The sequence below is a fragment of the Diplotaxodon limnothrissa genome, linkage group LG9, assembly GCF_057381915.1.
Source record: "Diplotaxodon limnothrissa isolate DT_005_m linkage group LG9, D_limnothrissa_male_GT1.1, whole genome shotgun sequence".
NCBI classification, from domain to species: Eukaryota; Metazoa; Chordata; class Actinopteri; order Cichliformes; family Cichlidae; genus Diplotaxodon; species Diplotaxodon limnothrissa.
Genome location: NC_140604.1, coordinates 15,120,955 through 15,145,064, shown reverse-complemented (window position 1 = coordinate 15,145,064; position 24,110 = coordinate 15,120,955). Strand labels below are relative to the sequence as shown.

Sequence of the window (24,110 nt, the reverse complement as noted above, 5' to 3'; positions counted from 1 at the left end):
GCCTGATTCAAGTAAGTGAAGGCAGCTAGTACAGGCCATTCTACTCACTTCATTAAAAGTACTCCATATTCATCCTATAGCCCAAGCCAGTTACAGTAGCCACATAATAGCCAAAAACATTATAAGTTCACCTTTTTGGTGCTAATAGCTCATTAGTACAAAGAACAAATGAGAGCCAGCTTCTTGCAGTTCAGCTCAAGGCCCTTCATTGACCAAGTCTATCAAAACAGGTCAGACCTTCATAAAAATTTGCTGTGCTGATCAGAGTCTAAGGTTTCTGTTTTGTAGGATTTTGAAATTCAGTTATTGAAAGCTAACAGTCTGGGCTGTAAATGCTGACTGCATACCTCTCAGCAAAAGTTGCAGGTTTTATTCCCCAATGACTGCTGAGACAACCAGTACTGATCTGAACATGATACATCAAGTCTCCACTTGATAGATGAAAAATTCAAATTACCTTAAATCTTTTAAGATGTTGAATAATTTAAATCTGATGAGCAGTTCTACTTTCCAAGAAATTTTAATCTGCTCTTTAGAAAAGTGGCATTTCTGATCGAGTGTAAGGGATTGTGTCGTTAGCATAGAAATGGGTCCATCTAGTGGACACATTCATAACTGCAGCTTGAAAACCACAAAAGCGCAGGACAAAAACTTAATTCTGTGTTTATTCAGCAGTAATAAATAGTGAATAATGTGATCACATACAGACAATTAAAGTGGGAAACATTTAAATTAAGTGTACATCAATTTCTAAAAAGTGCTTTTTCACTTTGTGAGATTTGTGCTAGTTGTGCAGATCAGCATCGTGTGTCTCTGGTAAGAGTTCCTGCAAAAAAAAAAGACAAAAAGTTTACACTTCATTTGTTCATATCTGACCATTTTTTCTAAATAAGTAATAAATGATACACTGTTTATATTTAAAGTTCTTATTTTGAGCACTTAAGACTCAGTTTTTTTTAAACCAACCCAAATATTCAGAATTAAGGGCTAATCAACTGTCAGACATCCCATCAAAATAAATTACCGTTACATCATCCTTGTCGTTCGTCTGAGCTGCAAACCTCCAAGAGGACATATGGACGAGAGACCCTTCATCTCCTGTTTTCCTGCCTATAACCTTGAAATAATCTGTGCACCATGCTGAAAGATGCCTCAATTCCTACAAAGCATCAGGTGGACAAAGGCTACAAGAGCAGCTATAGTAAAGCATGCACTTCTGTGGAGTGTTTTACCTTCAGGTTAACAGGCTTCAAACACAGCCGGACTCTAAACTCTTCTTTTAAGTGTAAAAGTTACTTCAGTTATTTAAGATGATAGTTCTGCTCTTTACAGTTTGTTTTAAAAAAAAAAACAACATTTTTAAAAAAACGACCGACATCTTGTCACACTGCAGCCTGTTCCCTGTTTTGAATTTAGTTTAAAAATCAACCCTGAATATAAAGGTGTGTCAAACACTTCTTACATCTGAGACCATAAAATAAATCTGAAGCATGGTAAAACATGAGGCAAACCTTGTGATTGTGGTTGTGATTTCTTGTGTCTGTTCAAGTGTTGTGATCTGGTTTCATTCTTGGAGCCATCTGTGTCACTCTTAGGCATCCATGATTTCTCTGTTGGCAGAACAATGTTAATAGAAATGTGGACCAGCATGTAAGGAGAGAATTCTAGATAAACTGTGTGCTCACCAGTTTGCCACCTGTGCATCAGGTATCTCTGGTCCACATCCCTCCAGTTGTCCTGAAGAGGCACAGCACAGTTCTCATCCATTTCCCGGATGGCATTCCCGGTGGTGCAGTGGTGTAGCCTCTCCCAAGCAACAGGCTGATGCTGCAGCTCATTGCACACACAGTTCTTCTCCCTCAGCTTTGGATACATCGCTCCAGGACTCTTCTCCAGGTTCTGCTTACATGCTAGTGGCCTTTTAAGGTCTGCGAGCTTCCTGAGATTGTCACCCGGCCTCCACCTTTGACCTTTGCGACACGAGCTGTTTTCAGAGGATTCGCCCTCAGTGTCATGGCCCCGATGAGGACTGCAAAGATCAGGATTAGAATCTTTCCTCATCAGCCGCCTCTTGGTGTGAGATTTACATGCGTCACATGTCGGTAAGGGGGCGTCGTTCCACTGCTGGAAGGGAACCGCTTTTCTTTTTAAGTTGTGCCCGTCAAGTCCAGGGCTGGCAGGCATACAGGTTCTACGTTTTGTCAGACATCTGGAGCAGAGTCTTTCCCTCTTTGGCACACGAGTACTGAAAATGTTCTCATTGAAGCTTCTGCTGAGGCAGCATTCATGGTCGGAAAGGCTTCTTCGATCTGCTTTGCCTTTGGGTTTGTATTTCTCCTTTGGCTTGCGAATATTTAGTTCTTTGTATTCGAGGTCTAGTTTTCGCCTTCGAGCAGAAACATCTAAACCCTGAGGTCGGGTCTGCTTCTTGGGAGCTTGCGGCAACTTGTTGCTGTAGTAGACATTCTCAAAATCAGCTAGCCAGTTAGTTGAGGGGAGATAGGCAGGTAATGATTCGAAGGATGTGTCCTGAGAATCCTGGATACTGGTTTCTGTTCTGCTTTGGCTTCGATCTGCCCCAAGAGGAGAGCTCTCCAAATGCTGCACATTGGATACAGCCGCCATCTCCGTGCACATTAGATTTAGTTTAGAAGGTTCTTCCGAAACAGGTGATTCCATCATAGGGCAGATATCAGCTTCAACCACCATCTCATCCTGCACAGTGGAGACTACTCCCAGGTCATCCTCTTCCAACGGCGGCATGTCAGTCATAGCTGTGCCATCTTCCGGAGGAGCCTCCTCTTCCAGCATCATGTCTGCAGAAGTCACCTCATTAGTAGTCAGTGTTTCCTCAAGAGACTCTGCGGGACCATTTTGGATCAACGACTCTGAGGAAGGAACCAAGGTGTCGTCCCTGGACCAAACTGAAGACTCCATCTTCCTCAACTCATCCAGGTAGCTTGTATCAAACGACAGGTGAACGACTTCGAGTTGGGGATTCTTGGTCATACTCTGCTCTCTCTCACTCATCACCCCAGCTTCCCTACATGCTGCCTCTTGAGACTCCAAACTGCAAACGACAGGGACCATCTGGTTCCCAGATTCTTCTAGAGCAGGGATATTCTCACCTGTGCTGGGTGCTCCAACTAACAGGATATCAGGACAAACCTGGAGTGCCTGCTCCGACTGGTCTGCAGGGAGGCAGAGTCCCTCGTCCTGCAGGACGTGACCCTGGAGAATGGAGCTACACTGGACCATGTCCTGGGAAAAACTACGGGATACTTCTGCGGTCTCGTGAGAGTGCAGAAGCTGTAGTCCCACAGGTGTGGTGCAGCATTCAATCCTCACCTCTTCAGTTTGAATCACAAAGCTGCCATTTGATGGCGTCCTAATGGTGGACGAGGGCACCATGTCATTACTCTCTGGAGAACTCTCCACAGTCAAGGCTGACGAGAGCACCCGACTGTTGGAGACATTGGTGGTGGTGCTGCTGCTACAAATTGGGAAGACACTGGATGACTCCATGTCTCTGGAATTTGGGGTGCTGGTGTTCTGTGTCACTGAGAGTGGCTCAGTTTGCACCTCGGAGCTGGTCATTTCTCTGGTTGGGGAGTTGTGTTGGTAGCGCAACCTGCGGGCGTGATAGGCCATGGTCTGGTAATACTGGGGGTTTAGCATGCGCCTGTAGTCCATGAGATGAAGGTGGGTATGTGGGACGACAAAGCCAGGTGGCTCCATGTATGGATTAGGCTGATAGTGTGGCATCATTGGCATCCCAAAACCTGTAACAAGACAAGAGGATTAAGTGAATACCTCAGATTTTAATTTGTTAAAGGCTGCCACTACAATGGTTTACTACTGCTCGTGGGGAGCCAGTTAGTGCATAGCTACAACATTGAAACCACAGCTGCTGCAGATGTTAATAAAAATACAATACAAACATTAGAACTACAGCCATGTAGGGCTATTCATAATGCATACCCTCCTAGTTTGGCACTTAAATTTTAATGACAAGGCTTTGACTGTAGTAGTAAATACTGGGCTGATGAACAAATGAGATGGTCTAGTGTCAGCTTGTGTGGGACTGCACAGTATTTACCCTCCTCATCTCCCCTTTCTACATAAAAATGACCAATATACAGGTGAAGACACACAGGAGAGTGCCAAAGACATCATACGATGATTAAATCTCACAGATGGCAAAACATTGTTGCTTTTTTTAAAGATATGATTCAAAAGAGACAAGTCTGATGCAGCCTTCCTGAAACCAAAGATTACCACCAGAAAAAAAAAAACTACAGCTCAAAGAGCTACATTTAACCATCAGTGGGAAAGAAGGTCATTGCTGATTAAGACTGTTTCATCAATCAGACTCCTTTAGTGCATATCTACTGAGCAGTTTGACACTGAACACTTTCAGGTACAGCTGTTTAGCTGCTTGTTACTGCAAATACCTAATGAGCCAATAGCAAGCTTCTGTTTAAACACCACAGTCTACCTGAATATTGTTGCTGACCATGTAGAAAAAAAGAACACCTGCACACATCTTCTAATTGCTGTGTCCAAAAGGATACCACATCACAAAGCTCAAGTCAACTCAAATGAGCTTCTTGAACATGGCTCCGTGTACTTAAATGGCCTCCACATTCCCCAGATCCACATCCAATAGAGAACCTTTGGGATGTGATTGATCAGCAGATTCTTACCCTGGATGTGCAGCTGTATGATGCCATCATGTTAATGGGCTGAAATCTCTGAGGAGTGTTAAATGTGGAGCATTAGCGATTTAGGCAGCACTGAATTGGGATTTCTTTTTTTTCTTCTTTTTTTTTAAAGTGACCAAGTACTAGCAAGGTGTACTTAATGAAATGAGTGGATTAGCGGGCAGGGGTTCTCTCATAGTTGACACAAAGGGTCATGTTGGCACTTCAGGGAAAGACAAAAGTTGCAGGATTTAGCATTTGAAGATATTGAAACGCACATTGTGAGATAAAGTCTAGACAGCTTGCCAGATACAAATTTCTGAAATATAATTACACACCTTTTGTGAAATAAGTGTTATTTAATGAGGATTTTAAGCAGACAGCTACAGGATTAAGTAAGAAAAAGAATTAGATACAGGGGATTAGATTTCACTCCTCTCAATTATTCCCTAACATTTAATTCCTAATTAATTTCACCATATTCAGAAACAAGCAGAAAACCCATTTATTAAACAGGTTCTGAGAACTGACAGCATTTAGAGGTTTCACAGGCTTGAATAATGTTCAACATCTACACAAGGAACTTGAGTCCCAAAACTCTCATTAGTCACATTAAAAAGCACTAACAGTTGAGTTAAGCTTACCTAAACCTGGGTAACCATAGTATGGATTGTAGGACACAGGCATGGGCATCGGTACAGGCCACTGCAGACTCTGCATGGGCATGTATGGCTGCGAGGGCTGTATGTAGAAGAAAGGTTTGTGTTGCTGCTCCTCAGCACGTGGAGCCCCTGGAGCCGGTTGTTGGGGCCCCTGGGACGGCTGAGCTGCACTCAGTGGGTTTGGACCACGGGGGCCCAAACTGTGTGAATATTGCAAGGTAGACGTTGCTGCCTCCATATCTGAACAAAGAGAAGAATCAAAATAATTATTGATACCTTGTTACCGCAATACCCTTTGACAGACTAAAAGCGACTTGTACCTACTTGCATAAGGGTTATCCACTAAGCAGCCAACACACCTCCTCTGCGGGTTAAATAGGAAATCAAGTGTGTGCGATTAAGGCCAGGCTGGCATTTTAGTGCCAGGTGACAATTGTCCAGTTAAAGTTAAGCAATTTGCATTAAAAGCCAATGAGAAATGTTTGTTTCCAAAGATCCCCTCCCACTCTGCATCAGCTCACCTGTGAAAAAGGCAGATAATAGATCAGAGACGTGGAGAAAGTAAGACTGATGACTTCCACTGACCCAAAACAGGTGACAGGGGAGGTGAGAAGCTGAGTGGCTCTAATGGAACAGAGCTGCTGCTCATTGACGTGATCTACCTGATGAGAGTAGCATTGATAAAAGACGCAAAGCAGCTCATCTTGTCATTTTTAGCGTCTTCGTTAAGTTCCCCCTTACTTGGAGCTGAGCAGCAGTAAAATGCAAAGCATGCATCCACAAGCCCTGTGTGATATTCACGTTTGACCCCTGAAGAGCCAATTATGAGTTTAGATGGGAGCTCATTAAGTAGCCTTGAGCAGTGTTTAAAGATGGCATTATCCATGAAGAATAAACTAACAGACCGTTTTGTTGACTTTGCAGTGATTTTAAATCAGCACTGCTACTGGAAGAGGCGTTCTATGAAGGCATTAAAGAAAAAAACGCACCCTTTTTCTCACGTACTTCTTTTTCTCACCCTGTTTCGCATGTGGAGACTGAAAAGCTAACTGATAATTCACAGAAACTTTCTTTTATTGTATTGAAAGGTTGTAAATGCAGACACCAACACTAGTGTTTTTACACAGTCTTCAAAGGACCAGCAAACCTGGGACAAATTCTAAATGCAATGGATCGCTAAATAGTTGTAGGTTTTCCTTGAAACTTTGAACATCTTGTATTACACAAGATGAATAAAAGCCCCAGCAGAGTCTGCTGATTTTTATTTAGATGTACAGTATTATTTCCAGTTCACACTCGTGGCCTGGAGAACCCAATACAGCCAGGACCATCACCAAAAAGCAGGGAGGCATTCTCGAGGTCACCAGGCTCCATGCACTCCAGCTCTCAGCTCACAGCTGGATTCAAATAATTGTTTTGGTTCTTTTAGGAAAGCTTCTGAGTGAAATATGTCTGTGCAGCCATAATGAGAATAAGTGAGTTCTTTAACAGCTAACGAGACGACCTCTTTTAATAGAGGATACACTAAAAGAAAGGAAAATGCGATAGCATCCAACAGTTCAAAGCAACAAACCATCAACATAAGGTTGTGCAGATTCTTTATCATACATCTGTTTTCTTAACTACTTCCTTCAGCTGCTCACTTTAGGGGTCACCACACCAGCTCATCTGTGTCCATCTCACCCCATCCTAAACATCCTGCTCTACCACACCAACCCTCTCTTTTGGAGAGAAAGGAGCCGACTCTGGGTACACCCTTTACAAGCCGCTAGTGCAAATCAGGAAACTGAACTAGATACTTTGAACTTTATGCTGGCCTAATCAAATCTGCTTTTGAACGTCCTGTGCTCTGTACTTATGTTACACACCAGTTTTAAATAAATAAAACTGGGTTCGAACCGGCAACCTTCCGATTACAAGACGAACTGCCAACTCTTGAGCCACGTATTAGTTCTGTCCTTCGCTCTAATGGTTGAATTAATTTGACTTAAGTCACAGAAAGCCTCAATAAAGGCAGAAGTTACACCTTTGTCTCAGAATAATGAGGTGGTATTTTTATTTTTCATATGACTTGCATGTCTTGAAAGAACACATGAAGCAATGTGTCTACCATGAACTTTTTTAATCACATCTTCAGGTAATTATTTCCAAACCAACATCAACAACATCAACCAGAGTTCCAGGTAGATTTTGGGGGGCAAACTCAAGGACAGAGAGCAAAGGGAAACCATCACTTTCTTGTGTCCTTGACTCCTCTTCCCACCATAGGTGCAAGCAGAAGAGGTGAAAAAGGGATACAAGGAAAAGGAGTCAAAGCAACAGGTGCTTGGTATATAGTCTCATTTTAAAGTGATATAAATGAAATGACATTTCACACAGCTGTATTTTATGATCTCAGATGTAAAAGTGCTAATGTTGTAATTCAATTAATAAAATAATGCAACAAGGCAAGATGTACACGGAGAAACGAGGAAGAAAGGATTAAATAACAAACATGAGCAGATGAGCTGCTTAAACGGTCCTCCATCCACTAATGCTTGTATAGTCCAGCTGTGTACTGTCTCCTTTATCCAGTGAAGGTAAAAACACTTCCACAACTATAGATCCTCCTGATGGTTCTAAGGAATACAGAAATTAACTTCAGGCTCACAGGCAGGACAGGAAACAAGGAGGTACACACTAGTGAATGAGAGAAGCCCAGAGCACAATCAATGATGCTCAGCTAGAAAACATTGGACTACCCCACCGCCTCCCCCCGGTCAGGAGAGCATCCTTTGAGAGGTTAATCAAAACTGTTCTTCAGTGATTTCAAGGGTCTGCAAATACAATTTGGCATTCGATAATACCAGGTTGATATTAATAGTCTTCAGGACAATACCGAGAAAATCCAACAATCCCTTTTGAGAAACCTCAGAAACAGACTGAGGGGAGCAGAACATCAGCCTCGAACGGATCGGCTGATTGTAAAGTGAAAAGAGAATATTTTCCATGCCAACATAATACAGCCAGCTTTGTTTAAACTTTGTGTTTTGTATGGAGGAAACATTACTCCTGGGTAATTCGTTCCTACCTGTATTCAAAATGTTAAAAACAAAAGAGTCACCACAAAGATTAAATAATGACATTTTATTGGACTGGCCCCAAACAATGGCACACCCCCGGGTGTTACTACCTCTGTGAAATCTGTTAATCATGAATAGTGCAAGACAGTGTCACTGAGGTTTACTTCTTTCTTTTTTTTTACTTTTTTCACCAAACATAAATAGGCCTCCTGTGCGGTGCATTTCACCTAGTGCTCCAAATATCTCCAAACACATCCTTGAACATTTATACCCTTTGGGGGGGACCTGAGGGGGAGAAAAAGAAAAACAAAATTAACACACTTTAATAAATTATATAATCAGTTGTCAGTCACTATAAATATATTAGACCCCCCACAGCAGCACAGAGTACTGCAACTGAGTGAAAAGTACCCCATCACATCAAGCATTTTCCTGAATTTCACCTACAGATCCACAAACTTTGTTCAAAAGTCGGTCAAGGGACATTAACATCTCGGTTCCCCTCTCACTGTAGAGCCTGAATAAACAACAGGGTAGATTCTGTTAAATATTCACACAGGAAATCTAAAACAGAAGAACTACCTACTAAAGAAAAACGCATTAACCTCTGTTCCAGTGTGGTGGCAGCTCGTCGTCGTCACGGGCCTCATCTCTGGGCCTGTGGTACATCACTTTCCACTGAGCACTTGTTTCTTTTCAACCCGTGCAAGCAGGAGACACAACAGTGAGTGAAAGTTTAGTAAAACAACATGCACACAGTAGAAATGTATGAAAACTGAAACTATGCCACAGTAAAAACACACCTTATTTAGTTAATTAGACTAAAGAGTTTATGGTTTATTTTGCATTTGCATTTTTTTTTTTAAATTGTATTATTTTAAAATGTGACAAACACTGCTCACATCATAAGAAACAAACTATGAAAACCTAAACCACTCAGCTGATGCTGGTGAGCAGAATTTAAAACCAAGCAACAATAAAACTTGAAAGGACAACATTTCGAGTTGCACACCTTGTCTCCTCCTGGGAATCACATCGCCTTCAGTCAGATCTTCTCTGCAGAGCCTCTCTGTGAGACGGTTCAGAGTCACTACAATGAACAGAAAGGATCTGAAAATATCACAGAAGGAGGCGTCCTTGGCTCAGACTTACCTTGACATGTCCTACACTGCAGCTCGCCGCTGTCCATCTCGCCTGCCTCACCTTCACCTGCCTCTTGTTTGCAACCATCTCTCTCTTCGTCCTGGTCCACTGCATCCGTGGGCTCTTTGTACAGGCCTCTCTTATACGAAGACTTGGCTGGATGCCTTTGTGGTAAAGGGTGAGTCTTCCTCGGTGAAGAATGCTTCCTCACAACCACCCTGATGGGCTGCTCGCACCCTCGTCCATATCTGCCCTCATCCTCCGAATCTCCAGCATCGTCCATGTACATCTTTGAGCTGTGAACTTTGCTCCTGCCCGTCCCTTTAGCGAGGCTCTTCCCACAACACGCGCACACATACCTCTTCGTACCTGGCCGCCACACTTCCTCTACATCCTCAGCAGCACGGGGAGATCCACCAATCACCTCGGTGAGCCGCCTTCCTGCGTACATGTGGTGCTGGGGAAAGAGGTCCACGTCGTCCAGATCCGTGGAGAACATTTCATCTCTGGAGGAGAGTTCATCCAGAGATGGACTAAGGACGCTCATGCGTTCGTGTTTTGGCTGCATGGACAGGTAGTTGTAGTAGTAAGGAGCAGTCGGGGAGCAGAGGTGGCCAGGTCCGGCAGATCCAGGTGTTAAAACATCATCGAACGGCAGCTTGAGGATCTGGTAGCTCCGATCAGCTTTGGCTTCATCCAAAGACACTGCTGGATGTTCCACCGTTGAGACGTGGTCTCTGTTTTTAGACTCCTGTACTGATGGCTGAATGGAGGAAATGGCGAGTGAGGCTGGAGTGGAATTACGCGGCTCCTCGGCATCACATCTGGGAACACATTGATCAGTCACTGAGACATCTGACTGGATATCCATGACTACTTCTTTCCCAAGATGGAGGAAACCATCTACTGCCGACCGCTTGCCCTCAGGACACTCCTCATGGACAGAGGAGCTATCGAGGGGCAATTCCTCTTCCAGTCTTCCTGCCCAACATCCCTGAGCGCTCAGGGTGCCTAAGATCATTTGGCTGGACTCATCGGCTGCAGTGGATCCGCCGAAGGTCACAGTAGTGGACTCTGAATGCAACATGCGAGCCTGCTCTTCATTCTTCTTTTCTTCTTCTGGAGAAAACATTCCTGAGGACTGGGACGCAATTCCGGAGTCGAGTTCTCGTTCGGCGCCCTGCAGTTCATTGGCTCTAATTTTATCCAGGCACTCTATGAGCTTGGTTATAGCGTCGCTGGGGTCAGTTTGGGCCTCCGAGCAGGCCGTTTCCCGACGGCCATGAGGCTGTGGATGGTAGTGATGCTGCTGCTGGCGAGGTACGTCGCCCCAGACAGGAGCGTGGAAGCGAGGCTCAAACATTCGCCTGTAATCCATCGGGTAAATAGGAGCATGTGGTAAAACAAAGCCAGGGTATTGCATGTACTGGTAAGGGTGCATGCAGGGGCGGCCAAAGTTAAAAGCTGGGAGGATGGTGAGAAGATAAAGGGAATGAATGGCAATGAAGCTGCATGCACCATCTGCAGGTTTAATGCAACAGTGGATGAGTGTACATACCTCCAGGCAGACCAAAGTGACTGTATGGGTTGTTGAGCTGCCACTGTGGATAGAGGTAGCAGGGCTGAGATGGTGGCTGGACATAGAAAAAAGGTCTGGGATGGTGATTTCTCTGTTGTCCACTCCCAAATGATTGTGGCTGTTTGCTTGCATCTACAAAAATGTGTTTTAAGATCATTAACAAGCAATAAGTAAATAATCCATTATTAAATTAAAGGTTTAATCAGCATGAGATGAGATACTTAAGGCTGCCTTTACCGTCCATTTTCTTTCTCCTTCTTGCTCAGCCTGTCAGAAATAAAACCTCCAGAGGGATTAAAACAGCCACATAAACATCCCCAAGCTTCTGGAAATTAAACTCGTTCGTTTGTTTGCTTTTTTTCTCCTTCTATAGTTAAAGTTCCTCTAAACAAACAACGGTAAAGAGGCTTCCCACTCAGGTCCACATGACGCGACCATAAACCAAAGCTGAAACATCTCCGTTAATCAGTCATATAGGAAACAGCTGCAACTCCTGCAGGGCTGCCTGATTCAGGTGCAAACGGAGAAATCAGCATCGCGACCTGTAAATAAATGAATAGTTAGGATTTATTCCAGGGGGTTACAACCTAAAACGGACACACAAAATAAAGAGTCGGCATCAGTAAATAAGTCAATTAAATTATGTTACGCCGGACAGTTATGTCTGAACATGCCAAATTCAGACCAACACCCGACATCGACATGACAGTTATTTTATTTTATTGTATTTTATTTTATTAGCCGAAGGGAGACATAATTAAACAAAAATCGAACAAAGTCAGTTAAGGAAAATATCGATTTTAAAAAGGGCTCAGAATAGTACAAAGAGATCATGGCTAATGAATACTAAAACTCACGAATAAATATGGTTAATATGATATCCTTTAAAAACGTCTTTTTGTTTTTGATTCTGTGTATTTATTTGCTTATTTGATTGTTTCTTTGTAGAGCCAAATCTTTTATTAAAAGCTTAATTCTAATGTCACATATAATTATTTGCCTATATATTTAGATCCGTAAGATTAATGAAAATTATATTATCTATTATTGTAAATATCAATAAAATACTAGGGTTTTATTGTTAAGTGTTAATAAATAAATGTTTTTAATAAATAAGAATGCAGGGGACTTTGCTCTTGTCGGTGGTTCTAAAATAAATGTCCATAATTGTTTTTCTCAGGTGCAGTGTCTGTCTCAGTCCTGCAGGGGTCGCTGTTTGTCTCTTCATCAGAGGACGCAGCTCGCTTGATTCCGGCGCAGGCGCAGTATCCTCTGTTGGCCTCTTGTCTTGGAGGCGCTTATGATGCGTAAAAAGGTTGTCCGCTGCTCGGACCTTCCACACAGCGTCTCAGCTCGGCACGGGGAGATCACTGCACGCCTTCTGTTGATGGGAAGAAATCCCGTGACGGTTTAGAGTGTGGATCCTGCTAAGGTTTACAGTAAGCTAAATTTTTGTTGTTTTTTAGGGGTTCTTCGCGAGAAGTGGCTCAGCTTATTTAGCAGCTAGCCTAGCAGTTTGTGTGCGTGTTAGCAACATGACCACTCTCGTTAGCTACTGCTATAACGCCCTTTTTTTCATAGCAGCTTCTTTGCTGAGTTGATGATATTATATCCGTGATTTTCTAACTATAACTGCCGGCTCATCCTTCTCGCTAGCTAACTGTAAGGTACACCGGAACTACGAAGCTAATGGGGAAGCTATAGTTGCTAACTTGCCGCGGGTGACTACTTGAGCCAGTGATATAACGTTACATAGAGGCTAGATGTCTAGCTATCGTAATCAACAGATGGGGGACCACCTCTGTGGAGGTACACGTAAGAAACATAGCCCCGTGGTGTTTGCCAACTTCAACATCTGGCTAACGGCTCCATGTTTTAGACAGCACCGGGGTTTGTTTTGGACGTGGTGGAACGTGCTAACGAAGCTAGCAGTCCAGTTTCAGTGTGGTCCGAAAAATGTTTGGCCGGACTGAAAAAATATCTCAGTATTTATCTGCAGGATAACCTGTTAGCAGGCTGTGAGGCTGACTGCGTCCTTGGTGGCTGGCTGGCTGCGTAAAAAGCACGTTTTCCAAGGTGTTGCGTGCAGATTGGGCCCGCATTAAGTGGAAGAAACCCTGTAGACGCATAAATGTGGATGGAGTTGTATCAATCTTGACAGTTGACAGCTGTTAATATAGATAGATGATCTTAGATTCTGCATCAGCAGAGTGTTTTTCCGCGGTGTGTGGAACGTGCTAGTAAATTGCACCGATGCATAACCCCGAATCCGTTAGCCTGCAGACTGATGTAACATATGTTAGGTAAAGATTATTAGCGGGGGGTTTTTTCTTTTCTTAATAACATCACCTTTGCGGCTTATACTCCAAGGTAGATTTTCATAGACCTGGGTGAGGTTGAGGTTCAAGACAGGTGACTAATTGGAGCTGGAAAACCCCTGCTTCAGTGTGGCTTAGTAAGGCTTTTTTTTTTAATTTTTTCTGGCAAAATGTGGTGACCCATCTTCCTTGCTTCTTGGCACTGCTACTGGTGATGTAACTGCATATAGAACTTTTTTTTTTTTTTTTTTTTTTTAAACATTGTTATTTCCTGAGGATTTTCACTCATTTTTTGTTTAATTGACAGCTGTGAACAAAGGTGAAATGAGATCAGATCAGGCAAAATGGTTTGGTGATTATTGAGAGTGCTTTAAAATCCAGAAACTCTTTAAGGTATTAGGTAGAGTTAGGATCTGGTGACTGGTGAAGACTTTAACGCACTCACCTAACTATTCGGTGACCCCTGAGGTCTGTACCGTAAACCAGTTGATCTTATCCAGATAACATCAGAGTTAAACTTGGGTTTCCTGTGAAGGTGGTTTACTTTAGGATTGTGTTATGACAGGGCGTTTGGTGTAAAAACTGTGCTACATAAAAGTTAGGAGCCTGTGGTAACCCCTTGCACCAATGGAGAAGCCATGCTGTACACCAGCAAACAACAAAACATGTCTTTTGTGACTGCTACACCTGGAGTTACAAAGGGACTATTAAAAATGGACACATTGTAGCCTTTCAATAACAATTTTACAAAAAAAACTGTGAATCCATGTAATTCAAATGCTGTCTTGTTTCTTAGAAGGGTTTTGGGTAGTTTCTAGCCAGGCTGTTTTCTGGCTTTTTCCTACTCTTACCAGTTCCAGCGCGATACAGGTGCTTGGCTTTGGGAATTTGTCGATGTTGAGTAGCAATTCCATACCAGTGTTAAATTAAATTGAGTGACTGGGAATCTTTTTGTAAGCTAATATCAGACTCGGTTCAATTGCACTCTCTCTAGTTTTGTAATATAACATTTCTATCCAGCCCAATCTTTTGAGTCAGACCAATATTCAATACAAATATTAGATCCATGCATCTCTTGTTGTTTCATCGTCTAAGTCACTAAGCAGTGATTGCATATTTTTGTGAATTTTGGGGTGTAATTATTTACCATCTTCACCATCATCATGTCATGTCACCAAATCACTTCATACAACAGAATTTAGTGTGGGAAACAGTGCCTTTGCACAAAAAATAAAAAACCATTACAGATTTTGAAACGTATATGTTTCTCGGGTAGCGAATCGGGTGTTCAATGCTCAGACAACCTAAAGAAAATCAGAGGAATGTAAAGAGTTTGTAGATTTCTTATTTTTCCTCTACTGCCGGTTTCTCTGCATGTGAGACTCACGCTTCCTTTTTTCTTTTTTTACAGACAAGCACTGATGTAGCAGCTCGCTCTCTCTCTACCTCCACTCCCCAGTGCCTCACTGCATGACCTCAGACAACAAATAGGAAGCCCACAAGGGGGAAACAGCCCGTTCCTCAACCCGGACCCCCTTCCTCTGGATGCCTCGTGGTGATGCTCAGCTTTTGGCACATCTCTAGCAGAAGGAGCAACAGATATTTTTCGACATAGGTGTTGTACGCCTCCACTTGGGCTTGGGGAGTCATTAAAGAGTTGGCCCCTGCCCACTCCCCCTTCCCCATTTATCCTCTTGAATCTTTAAGATTGTAACTTTTTCTCCTGGTTGGCTGGAGTCCGGTTCTGCCGGCTGCGTTACTTTTCAAAACTGGGGCGGGATTCATGGGATGCGACCATGTCGGATCTCAGTGAGCGAAGGCCGGTCAACACGGACTACGCTGTCTCCCTGCTGGAGCAGCTCAAGTTCTTCTATGAACAGAAGTTACTGACTGACGTTGTGCTGCTGGTGGAGGACACGGAGTTCCCGTGTCACAAGATGGTCCTGGCCACGTGTAGCTCCTATTTCAGGTGAGTGCGCCTCACGGGGATGGAATAACTCGCGTTGTGCGCGTCTGCTTTTAACAGCCTCAGGCTGCATGTGACTCTAAATGCGAAGAGATGTATGCATGCTGTCTTTATGTAGCCTGGTGAGGTCTGTGGGTGCTCACCTCCCTCAGTTTTAATGAATAATGCATCTTGTAGTAGAGCAAGTGTTACCTGCTCTATACAAAACAAGTGGATGGGGTTACTTGAGTGCTGGAATGTCCTCTACACCAGTTGAGGGTTTGACATAAATAACCAGGAAAAATGTTTGTCAAGCAAGCACAAGCTGAAGGAAGTCAAATTCCTTGTTTGTGTGAACGAACTTGGCCAAAAAAAAGATGATTCTGATTAACGAAAGTGTGGTAATTAAAATGAAGAGGCTCATCGTGGTGGTATTAAAAATATGAAGGAAGCCATGTTTTTGAGACACCGTCTTATTAAAATGCATGCTGTCATCAGGACTAGACAGCATGCATTTTAAAAATAGGTGAGTATTAACTGTAAAATGCATTTTAGTGTCCGCCTGTTCGACAGAAGTAGTCTGTTTTATCAACAAAAACGTTTTTTGTTTTTTGGGCAGCAGTTTCTGATTAAAGCCTTCACCAGGAAGACAGGTGTAAAAGATGGTCTGCTTGAGCCCAAACTAAGGGACTGAACTGCTCTGGTCTGCACTATGTACCACGGCCGAGCTAAAAGGGAAGGAGCCAACATGTAGCCCGGGACAGACACAGATGGAGGCAGAGAGTTGATGCTGATGTAAAGATGATGTAGCTGTCAGCAGAGATGGAGACAATCTAGACAATTTCTAGAGTTGCCAGTAGTAGTGCTCATGACTGTATTTAAAGTCAAACATTGGAAGGTTAAAGTTTGCAAGACCCCATAAATCAAACCACCTGCTCAGCTAACTCAAACATTAGGAGATGCATGTCTTCAATTTCTCACACGGTGACAAACCTGCAGAAGTAAGAACGGATTAAAATAAAGCTGCAAGCAGTGATGATTGTCGCGGCGTATCCAGCAAGTATGTGGATGTCTTTAGCCATGGATTCTACTTGGATGTTGGACAAACAAAACTTGCTAGGTGGTTTTGGATACCCCCTCATTATGTGTTTAACCTGCAGTGGAAGTGTTATGTGCATGTTTATCACGTTGTCCAGATTTCCTATTGCTACTAGGAATCGCAGTAACTGAGAATTATTACTGGCACATACATGGCTGTTATCACACGTAGTGCCTGTAGTGATCAAAATTGTTTGATTTGATAAATCATTTCCTGCTTTTTCTTCTTCTCTTGTCATTTTTCAAATCAACTGGAAGAGAATGAATTTAAAGAGAAACTCCACCGTGAACCAGGGTTTGAGTGGTGAATTTTTAGAGGAGTGTTGGCCATTTACAGAAGTTGCATCAATAACTCTACATGGATTCGGTGCAGAAATAGAAATTGAGCTTTTGCCTGATTGTTGATGTTAAGCTAAGTTCAGTGATAAGGTAGGTAGATGCTGGTTTTGAACCTGCTTTGTGGTACGGGCACTGAAATATTTATGCATGGGGGGAAAAAATGAAGCAAACATATCAATCAAAGCCCCCCGAGACCTCATTTGTCCACACCACATTGCATGATAAAGAGTGTGCAGTGTAGTGAATAAGATTCTGTGCATGATGGGAGCTCCTGCAGCATTTGAACACACCATCTACCTCCTTCCTGTCTCATTGCATGCACTCCAAGAAAAACCTCCCATCAATTCAAACCTCTCACAACCGTTTCCCATGCAGTCGTTATCTGGTGTGAACATGGGAAATGTTTCCCCTTCGGGGTGTAGAGGTGTCGCAGCACTTTCTCTTTAAAGTGGAGCGTATTCCTCCTCTTTCTCTCCACGCATGCCTCTCTTCAAGGAATGGAGGGCGTCTGTGCAGAGCGCTTGTGTTTATAGGGGGAAAGTCTGGTCACGTAGGTCCTGGTGAAAGATGGAGAGCAAAAAGTGGGGAAACAAGGGAGGTGGGGGTGTGCAGGGGTATGCCTGCAGGATTGCGTAATACAGGCTGGCAGGTTTGGTCGCTGTTGTGATCAGCACACAGACACACAGCCCCCAAAAGCCAGTGTTCAGGTGGGCAGAGCAGTTCTTTCTTTTTCATACAGTGATTGCTTTGAAAAATAAAAATTAGAGCAGCATGTTGTAGTCAGCTGTTTATCACCCTTGAACAACATTCAACAGTGCTCACCACAATGTCAAAAAGCTGATATATTCAAGCACAAAGGGCTTCAAATCCTCCAACCAGTGACTGCGAATTATCTTCCGGATGTTTTTTAGAGCAGGGGATTCTCTGGATTTTAAGTGGGCATAAGGAAATGAAGTGTTAGTGCTTTCGGCCTCCCCAAAATAGTAGTTGTGCAGTAATACACGGTGCCTCTGAACACTCTGTATCTAGCACAGAATCCAAATAAATGTAAATTACCATCTCAAGCCACTAACTGTTTCTCAGATTTGTAAATCTGAATGAACTGATGCAGTAAAGAGGCTCTGATTCGCGCCAGCTGCTGATGAATGACAACATGGCAGCGTGGGCATCCCACCGAGGCTGCTGATGCAATGTGGGGGTTGGAGACTACCAGCCAGGTGCTGGGTGTTGCTTGTCGCCTTTTGTCATCTGGTATTAGTGAAACAAGCTTATTAGTGTTCAACAAGACAGCAGTAACATCTGTTCCAGGTAAATCGGTGATGCTGCAGTGTTTACCACAGATTATGAACTCCAATACAAAGAGTTGGAGCTGTTTTGTCAAAGGTACTTGGTGAAAATAACTTAAGCTGGTCTGCTCTTCAGCCTTGGTGACTTCATGTAAAAATACATGAAGTAGGTTGGAGTGATGCTCCAGAGCAGAGGCAGCCCAAGGTGATGAAGTTGGAGGAAACTCAGCTGACCTGAAATTCTATCATTGGTGTTCTTGTAGGTCACGGTATCTTTAATGTGACTTTTGGATAAGTTGGTCTTCATATAATTTTATAATATAAAGATGCATGACATAACACAACCAGTTGTTAGTTACTGTTACCCAGCATGCATGTGCCGTTACTGGTGTAAGAAATGGTTTGTTTCACCGATTTTTGTGTCTCAGGATGTTTGCCCCGTTAAACAGGATCAGTTTTGGATTAATAATTGTTTTCATATTAATGACTCACGATTAGAACCTGACAGATGGATAAAGAATTGTCAGTCCTGTGTTTCAGTCAGACATAATTTGAACAGAAATGTTAAAAGGAGGTGACAAACTTACTTTAAAGTGAAGCCTTTGTGTGGGAAATGCTGAACTTAGTTTGGAAATTTTATACAGATATTAAGAAGTCAGTAAACGGGTGTCATATTAGTATGTTAGATAACTGGCAGCTATAATGCCAGAGTTACCTGTAGAAAGAGAGGAAAGTACAAACTGGATAAAGCAGGCTCCTCTCCATCAGAGCTCATTGTATCTGTTATCTTGCTCTGAGTTATGATTAAGATGGTGTGGAAAATGTTTTCTGTTCATATTATTTATTTATTTTTTAAATTGGGTGATGCATATGATTAAAATTTCATATCTTCATGAACACCAGTGAACCTCAGTTGACATGAGATCTCGCTGTTTCACTTCCTCTTACATCGGCTGCTGCGTTGACTGTCGTCTCACTGTTGTTCTGGTCTTTCACTCGCAGGGCAATGTTCATGAGCGGCCTCAGCGAGAGCACGCAAACCCACGTCCACTTGAGGAACGTGGACGCGGCCACCCTGCAGATCATCATCACGTACGCCTATACGGGCAACCTGGCCATCAGCGACAGCACAGTAGAGCCACTCTACGAGACCGCCTGCTTCCTGCAGGTCAGTGCAGTGAAGGACAAAGAAAAGGAACAACCTGTGCTATTTCTCTGTGCCAAAGAGCTCTGTTGTTGATCTGAATTTGTATCAATCCGCCACTGAAAGTAGTGCTCTGGTAGTGGCCTCGATAAATTCTATCCTTATTTTGTATCTTTAAAGATAAGAATATGAAGAAGACTAAAACTAAAGACACATCCTTTATTCTCCTATTTAGGTTGAGGATGTCTTGCTGCAGTGCAGAGACTACCTGGTGAAGAAGATCAACGCTGAGAATTGCGTCCGCATGCTGAGCATCGGTGACCTCTACAGCTGTAGTGAGCTGAAGCAGAGCGCCAAGCGCATGGTGGAGCACAAGTTCCCCAAAGTGTACCGACAGGAGACCTTCCTCCAGCTGTCCCACGAGCTGCTCATAGACATCCTGAGTAGTGACAACCTCAACGTCGAAAAAGAGGAGACTGTGCGCGAGGCTGCTATGCTGTGGTTGGAGTATAATATGGAGGCACGATCACAGCACCTGTCCTCGGTTCTGAGTCAGATTCGCATAGATGCACTGTCTGAGGTGACCCAGCGCGCCTGGTTCCAGGGTCTGCCGCCTAACGACAAGTCTGTGGTGGTTCAGGGCCTCTACAAATCCATGCCCAAGTTCTTCAAGCCACGGTTAGGCATGACTAAGGAGGAGATGCTGATCTTCATGGAGGCCATGTCAGAAACCCACAGTGACGGTTATGTATTTTCTTCGAACGTGCCTACTACAGTAGTGTGTTACAGCCCACAGGCGGAGAAGGTGTACAAGCTGTGCAATCCCCCGGGAGACCTGCAGAAGGTGGGCACGCTTGTGACTCCTGATAATGACGTGTTCATCGCTGGTGGGCAGATCCCTCTCAAAAACTCAATCTCCAACCATGGCAAGAGTGGCAAGTTACAGGCGGTGTTCCGCTCAGTCGATAGTTTCTTCTGGTTTGATGCCCAGCAAAACTCCTGGGTGCCCAAAACCCCCATGCTGTGTGCTCGAATCAAACCCACGCTGGTCTACTGCGACGGCTTCATCTATGCAATCGGAGGGGATAATGTCGGAGGAGAGCTGAATAAACGCACAGTGGAGCGCTACGACTGCGAGAAGGACGAGTGGACCATGATGAGCCCCCTACCCTTCGCCTGGAACTGGAGCACCTCGGTGGTGGCGCATAACTGCATATACGTCATGACCCACGATTTGATGTACTGCTACCTGCCACGAGCCGACACCTGGATGGAGATGGCCATGCGCAAGACAAGCCGCTGTTTTGCATCTGCAGCCGCCTTCGGCGACCTCATCTTCTACATCGGCGGGCTCCACGTTGTCAGCAACTCCGGCATCCGTCTGCCAACGAGCACCATTGACGGCTCCTCAGTTACTGTGGAGATTTATGATGTCAAGAAGAATGAGTGGCGTCTGGCGGCGAATATCCCTGCCAAGCGCTACTCCGACCCGTGCGTGCGGGCCGTGGTGCTGCTCAACTCGCTCTGCATTTTCATGCGTGAAACCCACATGAACGAGCGTGCCAAGTATGCCATCTATCAGTATGACGTGGAGCTCGACCGTTGGTTCCTGCGGCAGCCCGTGTCGGAACGTGTGCTCTGGGATCTAGGCAAGGACTTCCGCTGTGCGGTGGGGAAGCTGTATCCCTCCTGTTTGGAGGAATCCCCCTGGAAACCCCCAACATACCTCTTCTCCCCCGATGGCGCAGAGGAGTTCGAGGTGGACGGTGAGCTGGTGGCCCTCCCTAACGTATAGCTCATAAGCACCCCTCCCCTATCTCTCCGTCTAAAGCAGGAGACTATATTACCAAGGAATAAACAATAAGGGGAGGGGGCTCATTGGAACTCTAGAAAACAAAAGGGTTTGACTTTCTGTATTGTAGAGGGAGCTCTGGACTTCAGAGGCTGTTGCTGATGAGCAGCCCAAAACAAGTTTGGAGCAACAACAAAAAACGCCCCCTCAAAATTACTAGTAATCTTAAAAAAATGTTTTCCCCGTGTTCATTGGTTTCTTATTTTTCTTTTTTTGCCAGTGAAATGTGTTTAGATTTTCCTACATTTGTCATACTGTTCCAACTAGAGCCCGACCGATATCAGCTGGTGCCCAATTGGCACGTGTCTTGTCCGATATTTTTCTACGAACGTAACACAAAAAACAAAGTTTGAGGTCATTCAGGCGTCCAAGCAACTCAGACTCCAGTGTTTCCTGCAGATTTCGTTTCTGTTTGTGGTGGTCACATTCTGAAATGAGTAAAATAAATATTACTGTTTTATAAGGTGCTCCTCTGCAGTTTTCAATTGCTGTGGTCTCTGTGATAAATAACAGTGCAATATATTCAGCTGCCTCTCCGGTGAGTCTCTCATCACTCGGTTTGGACAGCTGCTGACCAGTGCCAGCAGCTGTCCAAATCTACCACAGGGGGAAAGGCTGGAGAGGCAAGGACCACCACAACAGTGAGCCAGCCAGTAGGGAAACATGAGGTGGGAAGGGAGTGGGCTTTGAAAATAAGAGCGTTTAAATTTATGGAAGTTTTTTGCCCATGTCTGCATGAGAAACACTGGACTCATGGTTTACATTCACTCAGCACTGTCAGCAGCACATGTAGCAGAGTAGGAATCACAGCTTTGAAACGTGGTCAGGCAATCGGCGATCTGCCTCCAAAAGTAATTTTAACCATGATAAATAATGAGAACAATCTGAAATGCTCCAGGTTTGTATTTCCACCGATCAGCCACAACGTTAAAGCTGATCTTTTATTTATTTTTCGTTCCAATGATGGTTATTTCAAGCCACTGTACACACTGATATTCACTGGGAACTATTCAGTATTATATCACTGTTCATAACAGTTGTAACACAGTTTGTTTTGTTTCAGTTTCACTTGGCAAAGTTTGCTCTGCACCTCAGTTCCGTTTACTCTTTGGAGGTTTCTGGTCGTTTCAAGGCACGATGCACTCTTATATTCACTGGGAATTACTCAACAGTTGTGGCACAGTTTGTTAGTTTCACCTGGCGGAGTTTGTGTCAAATCTCATTTTCGTTTACGTTGACAGCCGTTAAGTCACCGCTGGCTTTTCGTGCTTCGTTGTGTGCAGCAGCCTCTAGGTCCATTACTGCCACTCACTGGTAGGAGACACGCATCACATCACTTTAGCTTTGGTGTTATAACTTATCCTAAAATCATGATCATAGTTCTCTTTGCAGTACAATGCAGTGGTGTCAAAGCTGTTTGATCTTCAGGCAGGTGGTTCTAATATTGTGTGTGTGTGTGTGTGTGTGTGTGTGTGTATATATACACCAATATACAGAATTTTTAATTTAAAAAAAAAAGAGCATCCACACCAAAAGATCCAGCGTCGTTCAGGCTCTAGTTCCTACAATATGATAATCTAAACGTCAGCAGATGCAGATGATGATGAGGATAATGATGCACTTGTAAATCTACTCAAATGTCAATGGCAACTGTACCAAAATTACCCCCCAAAGCCCCTTATTAGATTGTTGCTTCCCCCTCTCTCCGCTCCTGTTCTTTCCCCCCCTCTTCTCTCATTACTGATGAAGGAATACTCTGCAGAAAATCTGGCTTTACAGCATGAGAACCTCAGTTTGATCCACTTTAACATTTTTCTTTTGCTCTGTGCAAAAGAAGCTGATTTCAGACGTTAAGTTAACATAGTTAAAGTCAGTCAAAAGTGAGTGTAGAGTGCAAAAGTGTAGAAAAGCAGCAGTTCTCCCCATTTGATTCTTAAAACAGAAAATGTTTGACTCTTAATTTTAAAAAAGAGTTGTATTAGATTTTAACTGCGTCATTCTCTGCTTTCAGCTTTTATAAGATTTGCTGCTTTTCTTTAACTTTTTTTGCAGAGGTAATGAAATAGTTTCTAATCTAAGAGTTTAAGCTTACATCTTCAAATTTCAGTAACACTGGTTTACTTTTTTTTATTTTTTTATTTTTTTTTCCTCTCTTGCAGTCACAAAGCAGGTGAAGTTTAATTTCCAGCAGAGTTTTCCTTTTTCAAAAAACTTATTTCCTCAAAAGGCCTGCAGACGAGGGAAGCAGAGGCTGCGGTTTTTGGGAAAGGCCAGAGAGGCTGTTTTTAAAAGCGAGAGAGGGTGACTGCAGGTTCAGCCACCCGTCGCCTCTCCTCCCTCACCTCTCTGTCCTCTGCCCTCACGCCGCCGCTGCCTGTTCCTCGAGTTGGTTTGCACACCGGTCTTCCACACAGCCAGCAGTCAACGCCTCACTCGATCTGCCGTGACATGATCGTGACACTTTGTTTTTCTCCAACACACAACTCCATTCACAGTACAAACAGGTTTCTGGCTCATCATCTTTTTAAGTTTTTGTTTCTTATTTCCAAGCTGCTGAAATATATATAAAATGTATAATAGAATATCTATTTTTCATATGTTTAAAAGAAAACTGTTCTAGTGTGGGGAAATAACCAGGTCTATTTTGTATTAGGTTTTTTTTTTCTTTTAAATTAATATCAGACTTTACTGTAGTGTGATTGTGGGTTGTTTTTTTTTTTTTTTTTTTTTTCCCCTATTGAATTACATTTTCCGAAGTGAATATCGAGGAATCTTGCTGCTGATTGGTTGTGAGAGGAGCGGGCTAGCCTTGGGATTTTTTGCTAAGGAAACTGTCCCGCCAACCACTAGCAGAAGTGGAGAGGGGCGGGGTTAGAGGAGGGAAGGGGTCTTCCTCCTTTTTTTTTTTTTTTTTTTTTTTTTTTTAAAACATGAGCACAGGTGCTTCATGACGAACCTTACTAGCATGTTTGGCTGCAT

The 24,110-nt window shown here is 43.6% G+C and overlaps 3 protein-coding genes across 3 annotated transcripts; 1 reads left to right on the top strand and 2 right to left on the bottom strand.

Annotated features, from left to right (window-relative positions):
• Positions 1–797: 797 nt before the first annotated feature.
• LOC146625363 (uncharacterized) lies at positions 798–5,603 on the bottom strand. The gene is made up of 4 exons (XM_085362020.1): positions 5,348–5,603; positions 1,686–3,782; positions 1,512–1,610; positions 798–826 (listed from the first exon to the last, which is right to left on the bottom strand). Exons 1-4 carry the CDS (start codon positions 5,601–5,603, stop codon positions 798–800), a joined length of 2,481 nt encoding a protein of 826 aa, XP_085218146.1.
• Positions 5,604–8,912: 3,309 nt separating this feature from the next.
• buc (bucky ball) lies at positions 8,913–11,393 on the bottom strand. The gene is made up of 6 exons (XM_085362166.1): positions 11,387–11,393; positions 11,129–11,281; positions 9,580–11,034; positions 9,440–9,496; positions 9,033–9,119; positions 8,913–8,944 (listed from the first exon to the last, which is right to left on the bottom strand). The coding sequence occupies exons 1-6, from the start codon at positions 11,391–11,393 to the stop codon at positions 8,913–8,915; spliced, it is 1,791 nt and encodes a 596-aa protein (XP_085218292.1).
• A 1,049-nt stretch (positions 11,394–12,442) lies between these two features.
• kbtbd2 (kelch repeat and BTB (POZ) domain containing 2) lies at positions 12,443–23,681 on the top strand. Its single transcript, XM_085362019.1, has 4 exons — positions 12,443–12,588; positions 14,879–15,436; positions 19,138–19,303; positions 19,515–23,681. Exons 2-4 carry the CDS (start codon positions 15,264–15,266, stop codon positions 21,072–21,074), a joined length of 1,899 nt encoding a protein of 632 aa, XP_085218145.1. The 5' UTR covers positions 12,443–12,588; positions 14,879–15,263; the 3' UTR covers positions 21,075–23,681.
• Positions 23,682–24,110: the final 429 nt, after the last annotated feature.

Bases quoted from the DNA above. Each gene is read 5' to 3' on its own strand.
- LOC146625363 (XM_085362020.1), bottom strand. From the start codon at position 5,603: ATGGAGGCAGCAACGTCTACCTTGCAATATTCACACAGTTTGGGCCCC. The intron at 3,783-5,347 runs GTAAGCTTAACT...GTCTTGTTACAG, and splicing joins CTATGGTTACCCAGGTTTAG to GTTTTGGGATGCCAATGATG. The intron at 1,611-1,685 runs GTGAGCACACAG...TTCTGCCAACAG, and splicing joins GATGCACAGGTGGCAAACTG to AGAAATCATGGATGCCTAAG.
- buc (XM_085362166.1), bottom strand. The intron at 11,035-11,128 runs GTATGTACACTC...CCATCCTCCCAG, and splicing joins TCACTTTGGTCTGCCTGGAG to CTTTTAACTTTGGCCGCCCC. The intron at 9,120-9,439 runs GTGTGCAACTCG...CGGGTTGAAAAG, and splicing joins GATTCCCAGGAGGAGACAAG to AAACAAGTGCTCAGTGGAAA.
- kbtbd2 (XM_085362019.1), top strand. From the start codon at position 15,264: ATGTCGGATCTCAGTGAGCGAAGGCCGGTCAACACGGACTACGCTGTC. The intron at 15,437-19,137 runs GTGAGTGCGCCT...TTTCACTCGCAG, and splicing joins ACGTGTAGCTCCTATTTCAG to GGCAATGTTCATGAGCGGCC. The intron at 19,304-19,514 runs GTCAGTGCAGTG...TCTCCTATTTAG, and splicing joins AGACCGCCTGCTTCCTGCAG to GTTGAGGATGTCTTGCTGCA.